Below are 19,227 nucleotides of genomic sequence, written 5' to 3' on the forward strand. Positions count from 1 at the left end.
TATACAATCTATGATTAAGCTTTGAGCCTAAGCATGTATAAGGGCTTCAAGTTAAGAGTACTGCTGGGATTCACCCTGATAAAAATCATAATCCTACAAAATAAAAATGAAGATTGAAAGAGTTTAATGAAGGGAATTACTTCCCTGGCTTTACAGGGCATTGGATGAACATGTTAGAATATGTTTTTATATGAATAATCCTTAATAAAAATCAACGCGAATGTATTTGCTTGAAATGAATAAAGGTGAAATGTACTAGTGCAGTGTCTGTGTAGGTGAAGAGTGAACACTTACAGTACGTGGCTATCCATATCAAATATGAAATAATATATGATTTTGCTTATTCTGCAGAAGCTAGCAAAAGAAGAAGAAGAAGAAGAAGAAAGGAGAGTGAAAAAGAAGAATGAAGAAATGGGATTTGTATTTGAATCTACGATCCTAATAATTCATAGGTTTGAACGCATGAGAGTATAGACAGTACATAGTAGTGGTGTGGAAAATGTGTTGGCGAAGAGAGGAGGACTGAGCTGAGGCAAGGCCGGAGAGTGGAAAGAGAGAAAAGAAAAAGAGAGAAAGAGAGAGAGAGAGAAAGAAAGAAAGAAAGAAAGAAGGAAGGAAACTCTGAGGAAAAAAAGTCAAAGTATTCAAGTCTTGATGAGAAGAAGCGAAATCTTGTTGGTGGATACAGGAATCGGGGAGAAGAGATGTGAGATGAGCAGCCTTGGAGGGAGTGACTGATAACTCTGGAGTTGTATGAGTAATGAGTAAACGAGCGGAAGATTTGGTCCGTGTGGGACTCTACGATCTGAGTTCAACCTTGGGGAAAGGTAATTTCTCGGTAGTTCGTCTGGGAGTGCATCGCCTGACCGGAGTGGACGTGGCCGTGAAGATAGTGGATAAGGATAATTTGGACAGTGAGAACGCGACGAAGATGGAGCGTGAGATCGAGATCCTGCGTAGCTTGGGTCCGCACCCTCACGTGATCCGTCTTGTGGAGGTGATGGAGTCTGGTCGTGCCATCTACATGGTGACGGAACATGCCAAGAACGGAGAAATCTTTGACTTTGTGGCGGAGAAAGGGCGATTGACGGAGGGGAAAGCGGGGCACTGGTTCGGACAAATCCTTTCCGCACTGGACTATCTCCATTCTCTAGGGATTGTTCATCGGGATCTCAAAGCGGAAAACTTATTATTGGATCAAGAAATGAATGTCAAACTTGCAGACTTTGGCTTTTCCAATTACTACAGTCCCGGACATCTCCTCTCCACTTGGTGCGGCTCTCCTCCCTATGCTGCTCCAGAGCTTTTCGAAGGAAAAGAATACATCGGGCCTAAGGCGGATATATGGAGTCTGGGTGTTGTTCTGTATGTCCTTGTTTCGGGCTCTTTGCCTTTTGATGCACCTACTTTGCAAGAGCTCAAATCTCGTGTCCTCTCATGCCAATATCGTGTTCCTTTTTTTTTGTCTAATGAATGTGAATCCCTACTTAAAGGACTCTTAGTCTTAGAGCCAGAGAAAAGATTCTCTCTCAAACAAATTGCGTCTCATCCATGGATTAAAAAAAATTATAAGTGTGAAGGAACTCAAAAAACTTTGCCACAAAAAAGTCAACCCTCTATGTCTGATAATATAATAGACCTAGTGTCCAAAGCGCTCAAGGTTGATAAACATACAGTTATCGAATCCGTGACTAAAAATAAGTGTGATGATATTGCAGCTACCTACTATCTTACAGAACAATCCCTTTCCAAAACGCTAGTGTCTCTTGATTCTCAGGAATCAGGAGTCCTAGAAATATATAGCAGTGAACATTCTGACTTAAACCATTCAAAGACGGACTTAGAAAAGGCACTCGCTGCTCGGAGACACACTGTAGGCCCAGGACAAGCTGGAGTTGAATTGCGTCTTTTTCCGTCCAACTCTCCATCAACCTTGAAAAAAGGTACTCCTATCATACCCCTGACTGATTTAACTGTCAATCTTTCTCTTGTCGGAAATCAACCCCTCGAAAATTTTTCTGTCAAAAATCCTCATTTATTGCGTCCTCCTGCCGGATTAGATAGTTATTATGTGAATCACGGACGACGTGCTTCTGATGGTGGAGCTTACCTTGTGCCACCACAGACCATTCTTGATAAAAATGAGGATAATTATCCCAAAGATGAGCTCAATATATCTACTACTGCTGCAACTGATAAGAATCAGACGCAGCTATTAACAACTTCTAGAATAATTGCACCGGAGCTGGCTTCCCCTCGAAGACGTCGTACGGGTCTTCATACTGTGATTGAAAAACACCCTGAGATCAATGCAGAATTAGCGCAAGAAGTAGAAAATCGTATACTAGAATCTGGGGGTTGGTTAAGCGTTGGCTCCATAGATGCAGCATCGCCTATCAAGCCCTCTTCCTCAACAGTATCTAGTCTTCGTCAAAGAAGGACCGGATTGTCAACAGTCATGGAAGCAGGCAAGACGATGGGCCTTAAAGACTCTTTGGGCCTTCCTTATGAGCGGTTTAGTCCTGTGCGTCGTTCTTGTGAAACCTCTTTCTCAAGTTCTACTAGTCCCAGCTCCATTGGTAGTGCGTTCAATAACAAGTCTTCTAATTCTCTTTTATATGATGCAGCTGACGTCAGAGCTCTCCAGGAAGAATATCATAATTTGCAGCTTAACGTTGGGGGGAAATCCTCGCTTTTCCATGGGATTAATTTGAAGCCACCTTCAAATCCTGAGTCATCTTATTCCAACACATTAGATATTCCAAGAAGAAGTAGTGATGGTGGTGTTGTATCTCCGAAACTTTCGCCTAAAATGCCCACTTCTAGATCTACAGGGACTTCTGAGCCTTTGAAGCTAATGTACGACGATATGTATACTGCGGTAGACGCCTCTCTTTCCAGGAGGTTTTCTTATCCAAATTCACCAATACATTTCGGTAGTGGGAGAACATCTCCTAAGCCTGGTATTTCACCTATTCCAGGGTCTTCACCTAAACCTGGAACTTCTCCTAGTTTAGCTAAACGCCAATCGTTTACGCGAGATTTTCAGGGTCTTACAATTAACAAAGTAGATATTCCTAACGGAGGAGAGCAGAAAGTGTTTAAAGGCTCAATTACTCAAGGACTCCCAAATCGAAATGTCACTTCGACAGATCTATCCACCAATAATCCCATTACACCTTGTATTTATAAAAAGGGGAATGATGAGTACCTGTCAAGCTCAAATGCCATTATGCAACCAGAAATTTGTGTCACGGATGTAACAGGATATAATGTAAAACCTATGTTTCATGAGCCAATGGATGAAAGCTTATAATAGGACCATTCAGTGTATCCTGCAAAAAAAACCAAAAACTTTTAGAAGCTTTTAACTCAGTCATTTTCTAATTAAAGCTTCATAAAAATAGACACAAAGTCGTAACGTATTGCCTTAGTTATTTATTACAAATGCCATATCCTCTTACAATTTTTAAAATCTTAAATATTATGGTCTCAAGTAGTAGCAAAATAAGGATGACCTCTTGATTTTTTTTTTTTAGTAAAATGACAGTCTTAGAGTTTTATCGTTATAATAATAATTATTACTATTATTATGAACTGTTTCAGAAAGTAGGTTTTCTTAATTGCTATATTAAATCCATACTTAAATATATATTATATAAATAGTTATTTTTAAACTGAATGGATCAGTTTTATTGGAAATGTCGGTTAGTACTTTTCTTTTAAAAATATAACTGCTTCCTTGACATAAATAAGTTAAATTGCAAGAATTTCTATAGCAGCAGTAGCAAGAACAGTGAACACTTTGATATTCATCCTCTCGATTCCAACAAACGAAAAGTGTTGAGCCCCACCACCATTCTTAGAACTATTTTCTTAGTCGAATCTGATCTATTTCAAAGCTTTATATCCGAAGTAATTAGATTTTTTTTTTAAGTAAGAGCTTTTAAAGAAACAAACATATTTAAAGTCAATTTATATTTTATATATATTTTTATTTACATACAATATATAGTCATTGGTGAATCTTGCACACTTTTCAATATTAATTAATGTGTGCATCAAAATAGAGTTATTTGTCCTACACAAAGAAAGAATGTACACCCAATCTCCTCCCAAATGAATGTGATAATATTTAAAAAAATATATATTCGTAATATATTTATATATACATGTGTATAGAAATATATTTCGTATTTCTGAGTCATAGCCAAAAGAAATAATTTGTTTTTGTTTAATCCTCTTCAGTCATGTTTTCAATTCAAAAAGATTTGACCAAAATTCAAAACATTCATGTTTTTAACTGCTGTACTCTTTGTTTTGTTTTTTAAGCCTTTAATTTATATTTATTTGAAAAATTGTTCACCATATTATAATTATATATATATTTTTTTTGAGGTACGTCATTTTTTTTTTTTCCCATTGTAAAACCGTATTGATTTGAATTTAGATGTGATTTTTTTATTTTTTTTAAATACACAAAAGTAATAGAAACATTACTATTACGTTCCATTTCTTTACAAGTGTCCTTTTTATAGTTGATTATTTTATTTTATTAATTTTTTTGGTTTAAATAATTCATCTCCAATGATTTATCTTTATTTAAATTTGTTATTCTGAGATTTAAAATAAAATAAAAAAAATAAAAAGAAATTAATTTTTGTAGACATAAGTACTTATAAATCCATAATTATTTTTCTCTCTCTCTTTATTCCTTCAGATTGGCAACCAACGGTGGTGGTGTGGTGAGGAGGAGATATTCCATCATGTCGTATAATGATGCAGGTGATACAAGTCACTATATGCTGAGAGGCGGTCCTCCAAGAAACAAGTTTAAAAAGGGTGGAAAAACGAATCTTCAGAACACAGGAGGTGGCTCATCCATGCCTCCAGAACAACAGAAAATATATCAAGAAATTAGCAAACTGAATGGTCTTGTTGATCAAATGACCATTCAAAAAGTTAAAAATAGATGTAAAGATGTTAAAATTGACCCTCGTGGTCATAATTATGTTGTGAAGCGGAGATTGAAAGAATATTATAAAAGAGAAAAGCTGGAGGAAGCGGGTCTCGCCGTTAATCGCAATGTTCACTATTTTGTTGTGATAGACTTTGAAGCAACATGTGAGGAGCGTAATCCTAGTAATTATAAACACGAAATCATAGAGTTTCCTGCGGTTCTGATATCATCTCGCACCGCTGAAGTCGTGGATACCTTTCATGAATACATTCGTCCTCTCATTAATCCTAATCTGAGTACCTTCTGCAAAAATCTCACTGGAATTTCGCAGAAAACGGTTAATGCAAGTGATCCTTTTTTAATAGTGCATGATAAATTTTTAAATTGGCTGGAGAATCATGGTTTAGGAAGTAAATATACATTTAGTTTAGTAACAGATGGTCCTTTTGATATGGGAAGATTCCTCTATCTCCAAACCCGTCACTCTTCCATTGCTTTTCCGGAATATGCGTCCAAATGGGTCAACCTCAGAAAATGTTTTATTAATTATTACAAACCCAGTTATAACAATATTCATAAGACATCAACTCCAGGACTTCAAGCCATGCTCACCAGTTTAGGTATGGAATTTGAAGGTTCTCCCCATTCTGGTATCGATGATGCTAAAAACATTGCCCGAATAGTCATCCGTCTTCTTAAAGATCAAGCTTACATACGTGTAAATGAAAAAATAGTATTGCTTGTGGAGTCAAGCACTTATGAGAATCGTTCTCCTGTCAATACTGGGGGTCGACTTCAGACTGTCATGTCTGTTAAAAATAATGAGGCTGAACAATGGCAAGAAAATAAAAAAAAACAAATTAAATGCAATGTCTAAGACGACATGGCATGCCTCTCTTTAACTATCTTATTTTTCCCTACAATTTTTGAATATTAAAGTGTTTGCAAGGCTTCTTAGAGATATATGAACTCAAAAAGTCTCAAGAAATCAATTTTATTATTATTATTATATTATATTTTTTGTCCGTTTCTTAAAGATTTATAAGGATACATACACATACTTCAAGTATAGATTGATATATAAGTTTTTTTTTAAAAATATATAGGTTCTCCAACTTGAAATAATTATTACACTTTATTTACATACATATTACGATCCCTTACTATATGAAGTGTTTTTTATGTAACTTCCGAGGTATCGATGTGTTTTGTAAAGCTGAATGGATGGATCACTTAAAGTTTAGTTTCATAGTCTCTGGATGGGTAGGGACCATTTGATTCTACTTCAAGCGAGTCAGGATTTGAAAGATCTCCAAGAGATGTAAGTGTAGGGTCCATAGTATAGTAATTACCTCCCCCTATCGGTGAAGGGGATGAACAAGTAGATGAAGGTATATCTGTACCATGATGTCGGTGAAACAATATAGAATCCTTACTTTCTTGTTCTTTGATGGGATGTGGGGGTCGGGGCAAGGGTCTTCGTAGACTTGGAGAGATTTCAGGTGAAGAAGAGGAGTTAATTGTTTCGTATATGACCTCCTGTGTCATCCTTGAAAATGCACTCGAGCGATCTGAAAGTAAAGAATTTGTGTTATGTCATTATAATTAAAAGGTTTTTGATAACTACCTCCAGTGGATGAAAGTGTAGAAAATTCTTGCCTATCACGGAAACCTCCATCATTTAAATCCCGACTAACTATCATTCCATCAACCTCAACCCATTCAGGACTTTTGCCATAGCCAACATCGCTGTATAATTCAGACTTGTTTTTAGTTATATCATAACTACTGTTTATAGATGGCTGTGTCGGTCTTCCTAATATATTTGCCTCAGTGACTGTGTCTGGGAGAGCAGCATTATAAGTTTCTGGCAGAAATATGGTTAGAAAAGCAGCAATAAACGATAAACCTCCGAAAGCGCAGAAAGTGAGTAATTGAGGATTTTCTGGATACCAGTATTTGCACTATTAGATTTTGATATACATACATAAGAAATGACTTTTTATCGATAATTAATTATTAATACAAGATGCATTACCAACATGAGTAATTGTGGCGCAATGAGCGATCCTATTCTTCCCCAAAATGCACACGATCCATTAGCTACCGTTCTTAAAACAGTAGGGAATAATTCACTGGAATAGATAAAAATACCACAGAAACTTGATACAACAGTTGCCTTGCCCATTAAAGCTAAACCAATTGAGAGACCTTGAGTGTCCACTGATTTTGCTATTAATAGAGTTTTAAATAATTAATAGACTATTCATATCGTATTCATATGATCAACATACGTGATACAAATTTTTTAATTATAACTATGGAGATACAAATCAGTCCAGATACAAAAAGATAGCACACCAATGGATATTTTCTACCAAATCCATTAAACACTACGAAGGCAAAAAGGTAAGCTGCAAGCTCAATCCCCCCACCAATCATAAAATTAAGATGAATGTCGCCACTAAGATCTGGTATTGAGTATGTGATTCCATAGTAGGATAATGAGACGGATAACCTAATAGGAAGATACACATGAAAGAGAGAATCCTCACAATCATATTTCTCATGTATTAATTATGTAATTAGATTTCTTACCAAATAAAGAAGAGTGAGAATGAATTTCTACGAGTTTTGGGCTTCATGAGTAAGTCCTTTATTCCGGGTGATGTAGGAGATAACCGCCTTAATTCTCGAACTACAGTCTCCATTTCATTTCGTAACCAACTTGAGTCCAAACGAAGGGAATTGTATGATGCAATAGATCTCACTATACTTTCAGCCTTTTTTAATTTATCTTTGGACAAAAGCCATCTCACGGACTCAGGAATGATCCTTGTTAATTAAATTACAATTAGTGAGGCTCACGCAAGATTAGCTTTTTCATAAAACATACCAAATATAAAATATTGTTGCGATGGTTGGAATGTTAATGGCCAATTGTATGTATCGCCAATGTTGTACATATTTGGCAATGAGAGCAAGAAGAATAATGCCAGTTGCCCAAAAACCTTCGACAACGCATCCAGCCAATGTTCTATACTGAGGAGAGAAAAGTTCAATAACCATTGAATAAGTGGAGCTTTGAAGACCCTGAATGAAAACTCCCTGTATGAATCTTAGCCCCATAAATATAACGAGACGTCTCACGAAATGGAGTGCGATCCCTATGAGACACTGGGTGTACAAACATAGGAGCATCACACTTTTCCTTCCAAAGCGATCAGACAAATACCCAAATATAACACCTCCAATCATGACTCCAGTGAAATAAATCGTTGTGACCAGAGGACCAACATACTTTCTATCACAAACAAGGCCCCACTAGGAGTAGGAAAGAACAAGCATTTAGCACAATGATAATATGTTTGACAGTCGGATCTAACCTCTGCTACAATTGTCCACTCATTGTTGTCAAATTCAAATTCATAGCCATTGATGCAGGACTGTGTTCCTTTACTGGTGTTTCCTGGATCTATCCACATCTCGCACTGAGAATTTGGAGGCGGAGGGGGTGCTATGGGGACGACATTCTGAATGGTTATATTGTTGTAATTAAATTCTTGCTTGCCTAAAGGCTATGATTGGTTTAATAAATGATATTTTTAAATTAGTTAAATAATACTAATCATTTTGATCTTACACGACAATGATGTTGAGTTGATACGGCATAAAATGCCATGAGAAGGTGATTTACAGCAACAGGAATGTAGTTTGTCGCCAAAAGAATCAAGACAACTATTTGATATCTTCCTGGATTACCAAGGATTTTTAAAAAATCATCTAGTGAAGGAGGACGACGTTCCATATCCAAAGACTTTTGTGAGCGATCAGAGGTAGGTCCATGAGTGTCATCCATTGAGGGAGATGAGTAGAACCCATCTCGGATTTGAAAATCCATTGGGTCAATCTCTAAGATTGTAAAATTATGGAGAATTATATGTAATTAAATTATTTGTGGTGAATACATAAATAGTAATTGTAGATATTAACGAACCAATTAATTCCGACATTTGATATATTTGATTGGATTCTAAATGACACGTTCAAAATAAAAGTGTAAATAGATATCTGGATTGCGCTCTCAGATTGTAGAATTAAATCATTTACTTAATACATATAATAGTTTCAAGTTGTACAAAGTCAATTTTTCTGTTGTTTAATCAATAAGTATAATTGTTCATCATTTTTGTATTGTAATAATACACATAATATGTGTACTTAGGTATTAATTCTATGTGAAAGATGATTTTAAAAATAAAAGAATACTTTGCATTTTTTAACATACTTGTTTTGAATTATTAATTATCATATATAATTTTAGGTATATGTATAATATATTATTAAATATAAATCTATCATAATTACGAATGTAAATAAATAAATCAAAAATTCTGCTAAATTATTTGAATGACTTTTTAGTTTGATTTAATTGTCATTGAGATTTACATATAATACATGGATACAAATACTAAGTTCAAGGCTTTTTTGCTATTTTGATAAAGGATATATTTATTTATGGCTAATATACTATATGCAATTTACACGTGACATACAAATCAACTATATGTCTAGGGGGATCCGCAGGCTAGAGACCCCCCCCCTCGAAATGAAGAAATTTTTGCTTTTTACTAGAAAGTTTAGTATTTGAATTTTTTTCAAATATTTTAAATTAATTTTTGATTTTTTCCCCAAAAAATTACATTTTCTATGAATAGCTATAGATTTTTGAATTTTTTTTTTCAAAAAATTTATATTCGAAACTTAATTTTTGACATTTTTGTGAACAGCTGTGGATTTTTGAATTTTTTTTCAAAAAAAAAAATTAATTTTATGAGAATAGCTGTGGATTTTAAAATGAAAATTTCCAAGAAAATTAATATTTGAAATTTAATTTTTTGAAATTTTTTGGCAAAAAAATTTAGTTTTGGGATTATTCATGAAAATAAATTCAATAAAAACAGAAACTCCCTCCCCCCCCAAAAAAAAAAAAAAGTATATATATACGGACGTCCGTGATGTTATTTTAAATTGCATCCCCATAGAAAGTTTTTACGTGACGTCACTTTTTTGATGTCTCCCATTTTGGGGGCCTAAACAACCAATTTTTATAACAATTTGAAAACACTACTTTCATTAAATTTAGAGAAAATAGTGAACTATTGGATGTTAAAATGAGATCAATAAATAGAAGGACTTGAACCTTACGTTCTATAAAAATTTTATCGCTCAATTATCTTGTTTGATTACATCATAAAATGTATAAAACATACTGGTCCGTGCAAAAAAATAGAGACTGTTTGGGGAACAATAATAAAACACATATAATTCATTTTAAGGTATTTTTTCTGTATTCTATTGAATTAAAAGTGGCTTTATACTTGATTTTCTGTATAAATATCGAATATTGAACAATACGTCCTCCAGACGGCACCAGAAGCCCGGGCATACCCTTATGAGGTAGCCCTTAGACATTGAAGCCCAGGCCGGGTCGACAGAGGCCTTAAGGTCCTCAATATTTGGATGGTGCACTTGACAGATCTGACTCTCGATATGCTGCCATATAGAGTAATAAAGAGGATTGAGATCTGTGCCCTGTGGTTGCAATAACCTCTTTTCCCAGAATTGCATCTTGTTATTAAGGAGCTTTCTGCACCGTTCACTGCGATTTTTCAGGCCCTGTATACTGTAGAGTGGCTGACAGCCTTGTCCTTGGCAAAGTCAGACATGACCATCTTTGGATTGGTTTGAAAAGCTTCCTTTCTTTCATTTGATTCAATTTTTTTTGCATACCGCTCTTGGTCATATGGTGGCTATCATGTAAGCGCTTCTGGACTCAAAAAACAGTAGCCCGTGATGCTTTAGTAGCCTCGATGATATCATGTAAAGGGAAGTCCAGCGCAGTAGTGAAGCTACCTCAATCCTCTTCCGCTCATCAACCATGTTTAAAAAACTTGATATCAAAAGGTTTTTCAAAAAAATAAATGTGGACAGTGTTAGCTTTCTGGAACCGTCGGAATTTTTTCCCTACAATCACCCAACTCCGAGTTATAAGTCATTAAATTTGAGCACGGACCGGTATGTTATTAGACCATTATACAATCTTATTTCCAAGTTGTAGATAAAAATTAACTATTATAATGGAGGAAATTAGATATTTTGCCTGAACTTTCCTACTTTTTTCGTCCTTAACAATATCAAGTTTGAGCCCCCCCAAATGGCTCTCCTTCAATTATGATGTAATTTATGACGTCAGTCAAACATTCTATTGCAAAAGTTGTAATAATTAATAAAAAATAAAATGAAATTTGTACCATGAGCGAGGGTCCTTTACATCCTTTAAACAAACAAAAAAAAAATAATAAAAAAAAATACTAAATTGCAATTTTTTTTAATGAAAATATTTACACACTTTAAAATTGACAATAAACGTTTTTATCGAAACTGTGAGTGTACTCGTGACCAAATCTTGTCGGCTTTAAACAATTTGACTGTCATTCGCATTTAAAGAAATTGCACTCCTAGATAGGGCATCTGCAGGATTTTGTTAGGGGAGAGGGAAAGGGGATGACCCTCAAATTTAATTACTTTTTTTTGTTTAATTTTTTGAAGGCAGCTCCTTTTTCTCCAATTCTCTGGTGAAGTCTTTAGCGTTCGTTTTAGCTGCTATGCAACGAGTCAAACCTGCACGTGAATTAGTATGATAATGTAAATAGTTGTAAAAAACATGACATTGGATGGGTGCGATAGTTCATGTACTTGCATCCTGAACCGTGTTTTTTATTTTCCAAGCTCACCTCATGTTCTATATGCCCCGAGAATATTATGCCTAGATATACTATTAATTTTCTACTTTACTATTTAAAATTACAAAATGATAAGTATTCTTTGCTACATTAGAAAATTCGAGTGCCCATAATTTTAATAGATGAAAATAAATTATCACCTTTAATTAACAGAAGGCAGGGGCGTCCGCATATATATATATTTTTTTTTTTTTTGGGGGGGGAGGGAGGCTTGATTTTTGGACTTTAGAAAAAAATTTCACAAATCCATAACTATTCACCAAAATTAAAAAAAAATAATTTCAAATATTAAATTTTTTCGAAAAAAAATAAATTCAAAATCTATAGCTATAAACAAAAAACTAAACTTTTTGGAAATAAATAAAAAAAATTTATAATTTCAAATACTAAATAAAAAAATTAATAGTTATTCACAGAAAATTAATTTTTTTGGAAAAAATATTCAAAAATGAAATTACCAAAAAAAAAAAAATTATAGTAAAAAGAAAATTCCTTAATTTGGTGGTAAAAGCTACAAACCCTGCGGATGTTCCTATAAGGTAATTAATTTGAACGCTATTGGGTTGAAATAAAATGTTTTGAAGCGGTGAAATGGGGCAAACTTTGTAACTTATGGATGTTGTGATTACTTCGTCTCATAACGCCTTATTTAATGCCTAGGGAAATACTAGGGCATTATTAGGGTTGTTAAAAATTAAGGTATATAAAAACTATTAATATACGGGCGTACGCAAGGGTAGGCTGGAGGTGCTGTAGCTCCCCCCCCCAAAAAAAAAAAAGAAGGAATTTTGGCCTTTTATTAGAAATGGTAATATTTGATTTTTTTTTTTTCAAAATATATAATATTTGAAATTTGATTTTACAATTTTTTTTCCCCAAAATTTTTACCAATCCCCAACTCAAGAAAAAAAAAGTTATATAATCCTATGGACGCCCTTATAATATAAAAGATAACACCCCAAGAAATCCACAGTGTTACTCCCTGTTTTTCATAAGTACGCTCACACGTAACTACTCAATACTTATATGTTCTCTCGTTAAGAATAAAATAATAAAAAGATCTACATAATTTTTTAAAAATATGACGTGATAAGCCAGGGAGTACTTTAGCCTAGAGCAGTGTTTCTCAAACTCTGATTCACTTCCGCGAGTGGGGTTGCCTGAAAAAATGCCTGATATCGCCAAAAGCTTTCTAAATAGTTGTTGTATGATACCAATCTCCTTTTCCTGTATTCTCGTGTTAATATCAATATTCTCTTATTATATAAGTCAAATAAACTAATAATTTATTATATAAAATTTCAAATTGTCATGATTAATGCAGAGACAAGTATTAGGCGAGAAGAAAACAAGCATACTCTTCTGACTGACACTTTTTGGTTTGCGCAATTATACATTCTTTTATAGTAAAAATATACCAAATTCTTGGTTTGATTAAATGATTATCATTCAATTATTGAAAATTTGTTAATAAATTTTTTTTTGGCTATAAATTTTTAGATATTTAAAAGTCAAATCTAATATACAACCTAGTAATAGTTAGCTCCAAAAATGCAGTAAGGGGGATCAACTAAATATTTTGATCCTTGGAGTAATCGAAACTTGGAAAATGTTATCAAGAAAGGTTTGGCACCACCGTTCTAAAGACTTAAGTAATCCCTGGCTGACCTTAAGATACACACCCTTGTAGTTAAACTGAATCTAAAGTCACATTCATCCTTTTATGTAATATAGTTTCATGAATATGAAGGGGAGCAGTAGATATGTCAAAATAGGACCAACAAATAAAAGGACTTAAGCCTGTTTATCAAAAATATATTCCTCTATTGCCTAGTTTTACTATATATATATGTATATATAGGAAGGTTGTTTGAAAATTCAAGAGTGGCACTACTGGCGTATATCGAGGTTATGTTTAGTTAGTATGATCTCTTGAAAGAACAAACACCAACTTTAAGACAGATCGGTCTATTTCTTTCTGTTTGACATTCGTTTGAATCGAGGAATCGACCGGAATGATTATGGCGACTATCTTTTGGATTCAAAGCAATAATCCTCATTGACTATCTGGAAAAGGGTAAAACTATTACAGGTGCATATTATTCATCGTTATTGGACTGTTTGAAATCTGAGCTGCATGAAAAACGGCCACGATTAGCCCACAAAAAAGTTATTTTCAATCACGACAATGCACCAGCTCACACCTCAGCAGTTGTGGTCGCAAAATTGGTGGAAATAGGGTTCCAACTCGAGATGCCCAAACCACTAGCAATCTCAAGCACCTTCACTCTTCTGTCATCCTTCATAATATCATGGATTTTATCAATGATTTCAGCAGGAGTAACCTCAACAGGGCGTCCAGAAAGTTCAGCGTCACTTGCGCCTATATGGCAACACTGAAAATTTTGAAACCACATATAATCTGTTCTAATCGAAGGTGCAGAGTCCCCATAATGTTTATCAAGCTTCTTTTTAGTATTTTGAGGCGTTGTAATGTTTAATTAACACACGAAATTCTATTTCGTCCATTTTATGAAAATCACTCCACTTCCTTGATACAAACGAATCCCAAACAGAAAAAAATATACCAATCCGTCTGAAAGTTGGAGTGTGTTCTTCCAAGAGATGCTACTAACTAAACATCACCTCGATACACGCCAGTAAGGACATCTCTTGGACTTTTCAAACAACCCTCGTATATGATCCTAAAATGTTTTAAAAATATGTTATTACACCGTTATACAATATTGTAGATAAAAATTAACTATTACAATGGAAAAAATAAGATATCTTTCTAGATAACTATCCTGCTTTTCTTGTCCCTAATCAATCAAATAAATAATAACAACAGGGGCGCCTGCCGGATTATATACCTATATATACAGGGTTCGGAAGCAAAACGTGGACTGAATGACTAATTTTAGAAAAATGTCAATAACTTTATTTTTTGATAAATAGTTATGAATTTTTTTTTAACAAAACTTTGAGAGACGATCTTTGTAAACATGTTCACTCAATATGGCCGCCCTTCACGCCATGACGGGAAGCCTTGCAGGAATGGATGATGAATTTCTCGGACAAATTGTTCCACTCCTTCACAATGGCGGCCTTCACGGAGTCTACGTTCAGGTGAGATGCCCGGTTAGTTTCCCTCTTCAAAGTGCCCCACACAGCAAAGTCAACGGGTTCAAATCCTGTGAAAATGATGGCTACATGTCCTTGTCCCAAAAATCTGCCATGTTGTCGGCGCAGAACTTCTGGCATTTTGCCAATGTGTGTCAGGGTGCACCATCTTGGGTCCACACATAGTTGTCCTTTGGGTAGGTGGCCTTGAGCCATGACAGTATGGTGAGCCTCAGCACCTTGTAGTAGGCCTCCAGGCCAGTTTTCTCTCCACTCTTAAAAAGAAGGGAGGTATCTTCTTGCCATAGGACTCCATGACCCCCAGAACCATTGTTTGGGCTGGATGTTTTGTACAGAACACCCCTTTGACCTTCTCTGGTGATCCCCCAAGCCAACGGTCGTTCTAACGGTTGTAGACCTGGTGCACGGTGAAAATCTTCTCGTCAGAGAATTTTTTTACTGTGAATCCATTTGCCTTGATGCACGACGAATTTCTTGCACCTCTGCAGTCTCCTTTCCCTTAGAGTTTCCGTCAACAGGTGGCGTGAGGTCCTCGTGTAAGAGGACAACCCCAAGTCCTCCTTCACAGTCCTCCTGCTTGTCCCCTCGTAGTCTAGTCCATTTTCCCATTTTGATCCTTTAAAAGTTAAAATCGCTAGCTCTTAACGTCATTGAGTGTATTTTTTTTCCTTTTTGAATGATTCCGTTATGGGTTTGGAATTTTTTGGAAAAAAAATTCCATCCACGTCAAATTGTTAGAGAGGCGATACATGTGGGGTCTTCCTTGACCTTCTTCTTCACTCTCCAGAAACTCAGAATCCCTTTTCAAGTTGTGTCCTCAATTATGGCATCCCGAAGACCTGAGATCCTCTGCCTTTTTGCTTCTTGCTCACTCATGATGAAAAATTTAAAAAATGTTTATTACTTATGCAGAAAGTACAGGAGATTTGGAGTATGCATCTCCATTTTAATTACATAATTAGCATTTATTAACAGTCCACGTTTTGCTTCCGAACCCTGTATATATCCCCGTCTGCGGATACTCCTGAATAATTGTACAAGTTTAACCATTTTTAAGTATTTTTAGTAGATATTACTTTGATTTAACTCAAAGTTATCTCCTAAAAAAATCAACTTTGAGGCCCCAAAATGACGTCTCCTCCAATTAAAATGGAATTGATGACGTTAGTGAAACCGTTTTATACTTCCACGGCGTTACCTTGCTAACACAAATATACTCTCTGTATTTTCTTGTCCGCTGTCGATTCCCTCTTCTGACATGATTGGTCATGCCTATTTCATAATTTATTCTTTTCGATAAATAAACAAAGTCATAATTTGATCTTTATCAATTAAAATTACACATTTATTATGTAGTTTTATATCTATGGGCAAATTAACTTTATAATAGGTCACAAATATGAATAAGAATGAGTTATTAATATAATTAGTAAAGTTCTAAATTACACTCTTAATAAATGGAATTTTAATTAATAGGTAATTATTACAAAGACATTTAATTATTCTTTTAAAATGGCAGTACTCGCTTCTAAGGCGTCTGTAGGATTATATTACTTTTGGAATTTTTAGAAAAAAATCCGAAAATTACAATTTTTTTTATTAAAAAATTCAGAAAAATCCATTCCTATTGTCAATATTTTTTATTTTTGGTATAAATATTTCAAAGATCCGTAGCTATCCTCAATAATTAAAATTTTTTAGAAAAAAATTTCTAAAAAACCACAGCTGTTCATAAAAATTAAGTATTTTTTATTTTTTGGAAAAAAAAAAATTCAAAAATCCATAGCTGCTCACCAAAAATTACAAAAACTAAATTTCAAATATTAAATTTTTTGCATACAAATTACAAAAAATTATAGTTATTTCAAAAAATTAAATTTTTTGGAAATAAAATTGAAAAATCAAATTAAATTTCAAATATTTAATTTCCAAGTAGATAGCAAAAATTCCTTAATTTGGTGGTGGTGGGGGTTATAGAGATAGACCTATTATCATAATTACAAATATATTTTCTATGGTTACAGCCCTCCATTCCACACCCTGCGGAGTCCCCTGGACTCCGAATAAAATATGATTAATACAGTAGGCTTCTTTAATGTTTACTAGCTAACTTACTCATTTTATAATTTCACCAAAACTTCGACATGGTTCTAGTATAACATATGATCGAAGGAATAGGATTCTTTTCTGAAAAAAGTGGAAGTTAATATATTAATAAAAAATCAGGGAAACTATATACTATAAGAAATAGAATTGGGCATAACACGGAAGAGTTTTACTCTGATATGATGTCAAGAAGATAATATTCAAGGCCGATATGAACATGAAAATGGGGAGGGGGCGGGAGATTGCTCCTTGATAGGGTAGAAAAAGGGACTGTTCTTGTCATACAGTCTCTACGGCATTCATAGTAAGATAGGCAGACGAGAGAAGATTTCTAATTTTGTATGTATTGAAAAAAAAAAAAAAAAAATAGAAATTAAATACATATAATTTCCACCAAATGGCGTTCAATGATTTTTTCATATTATTATTAAGTAAAGAAAAAAATACATACAAAAACTAGGGAACGAAACATGTAAAAATTAATTTAGAAAGTAAAAAAAAATATATGAAAGAAGACAACATTCTAGTTCCACCTGCTTTTATCATCACTTCAATAATCATATCATTATTATCTCTCTTACCTATGAAGTAGATTTGATATAATATCTAAATGATTTTTAATTAGATAAAGTACACACGAACAACAAACTCACTCAACCTCACATTTTAATTTTTTTATAATACTGAAAATCATGCACATGTATTTGAAATGAGATGATGTATGAAGTGGATATATTCAAATTAAAGGCATATTTTGATTATTGCACCCGTCTCACTTGTTGAACGAATTGTAAACTGAGATTTAAAATGAAAAAAAAATATATATACATACTTACAATATTATTATTCGGGAAATACGCGTAGAAACGCAGACACGCGCTTTACGGCTCTGTCCGCAAGGAAGAGAAAAACCGTATATATTAAATATCTGCCTAATTATAACATATAAATACTATATATATATATATAATATTTTTACGTCAAAATGCTACAAATAATAAATAAGAGCTTAAACATTTAATTCATAAGAGGTTTGGAAGAATCCTTAAATAGAAGGCCTTCAAATAATAGCAAACCCTTTGATGGATCCCGTGGCATTTTTTTATTTTATTAAAGAGATGCAAGTTTAGTTAGAGACGCTCCCTTCATTCTCTGAACCCCAATCGAATATAGGTTTCGTGTTTCTTGAAGGGCTTTCAAGGACACGTCATATTATTATACATTCATATTTATAATATTTATATTGAGTTGCCTTGTTCTTCTATGTGGTTCATATGTGTATGGTTCACATAAAAACGATCTTGAACCAAAATTAAAAATAAATACATGAAGTTCAATCTTTTATAGAATTGTTAGATGAGTCAATTATACGAGGGCTGTATGGTTGAAGCTGCGATTGTTGTCATAGCTCCTTCATTTTTAAAGATATTGTAAAAATTAAAAAATACAGATGAAAATTTCATTCATACCGGTTCATCCTTTTGATATGGATAAACTGGCTCAGAGGCAGCATTACTTCCAAAAACGGATAATCAAAATCTCTTTTAGGCTTATCCACTCTCCCAAATAGTAACAGTGACAAGATTTCATGATTTTGTTTCCGACTTCTTTGTGGAAATAAAATGTTTTCCGAGATCTGAAAGTTGGTGAATGACTGTTTTGGAGTCTTTTCCATCTCAGATTCCCAAATTTATTGGATTATTGCCAAAGTTCGGGCAGGAGAGAACCCATCAAATACCCTTGGTGGAGCCGAAAAAAAGAAAAGGACACTGGTAATGATTGAGGGAGTGCGTCTAGCTATGGAGATGGATCGACGTGTCACAGTCAGGGAGCTTTTCTTGGACCTTTCATTGTGGACCCTCAACCAAATTCTGACCAAAGATCTTTGTCTATTTGAACGTTGTGCAAGACGAATTCTCACAAAGAAGTGCAAAATGAGAAGGGTGGATTGTGCAAAGTAATTTTTGAGGGTTTATTGGACCCATCCGGATTATATAAAATCAATTCTGACAACTGACGAGTCTTGGGTATCCTTTACCACACCCAAAACCAAAGAACAATCAAAATAATGGATACCTAAAGGAGGTCAAGCTCTTATTAAAGCCAATGTCATTAATTCAGCCCAAAAAGTAATAACTATTATATTCTTTGACTATATTGCCTTGATATACACTCATTATGTGGGAAAAACTGTTAACTCGGATTACATTA

At 34.2% G+C, this 19,227-nt stretch overlaps 3 protein-coding genes across 5 annotated transcripts; 2 read left to right on the plus strand and 1 right to left on the minus strand.

Moving 5' to 3' along the window:
- The first annotated feature begins 260 nt into the window (after positions 1-260).
- LOC121128474 (serine/threonine-protein kinase SIK3) lies at positions 261-4,721 on the plus strand. Its single transcript, XM_071893003.1, has one exon. The coding sequence runs from the start codon at positions 761-763 to the stop codon at positions 3,314-3,316; it is 2,556 nt and encodes an 851-aa protein (XP_071749104.1). The 5' UTR covers positions 261-760; the 3' UTR covers positions 3,317-4,721.
- On the plus strand, positions 4,721-6,085 carry LOC121128476 (3'-5' exoribonuclease 1). The gene has a single exon (XM_040724063.2). The coding sequence runs from the start codon at positions 4,767-4,769 to the stop codon at positions 5,835-5,837; it is 1,071 nt and encodes a 356-aa protein (XP_040579997.1). The 5' UTR covers positions 4,721-4,766; the 3' UTR covers positions 5,838-6,085.
- On the minus strand, positions 5,953-17,813 carry LOC121128475 (solute carrier family 22 member 7). Of its 3 annotated transcripts, XM_040724061.2 has the most exons (10): positions 17,598-17,813; positions 17,026-17,097; positions 8,604-8,872; positions 8,347-8,538; positions 7,857-8,284; positions 7,559-7,795; positions 7,255-7,478; positions 6,999-7,192; positions 6,588-6,924; positions 5,953-6,531 (listed from the first exon to the last, which is right to left on the minus strand). In XM_040724061.2, the coding sequence occupies exons 2-10, from the start codon at positions 17,027-17,029 to the stop codon at positions 6,194-6,196; spliced, it is 2,223 nt and encodes a 740-aa protein (XP_040579995.1). In that variant the 5' UTR covers positions 17,030-17,097; positions 17,598-17,813; the 3' UTR covers positions 5,953-6,193. The 3 variants fall into 3 exon arrangements, with proteins under 3 accessions (XP_040579995.1, XP_040579996.1, XP_040579994.1); XM_040724062.2 differs by lacking the exon at positions 17,026-17,097; XM_040724060.2 differs by lacking the exons at positions 17,026-17,097; positions 17,598-17,813 and adding an exon at positions 8,958-9,051.
- Between the last annotated feature and the right edge of the window lie 1,414 nt (positions 17,814-19,227).

The sequence above is a fragment of the Lepeophtheirus salmonis genome, chromosome 13 (assembly GCF_016086655.4).
Source record: "Lepeophtheirus salmonis chromosome 13, UVic_Lsal_1.4, whole genome shotgun sequence".
NCBI lineage: Eukaryota > Metazoa > Arthropoda > Copepoda > Siphonostomatoida > Caligidae > Lepeophtheirus > Lepeophtheirus salmonis.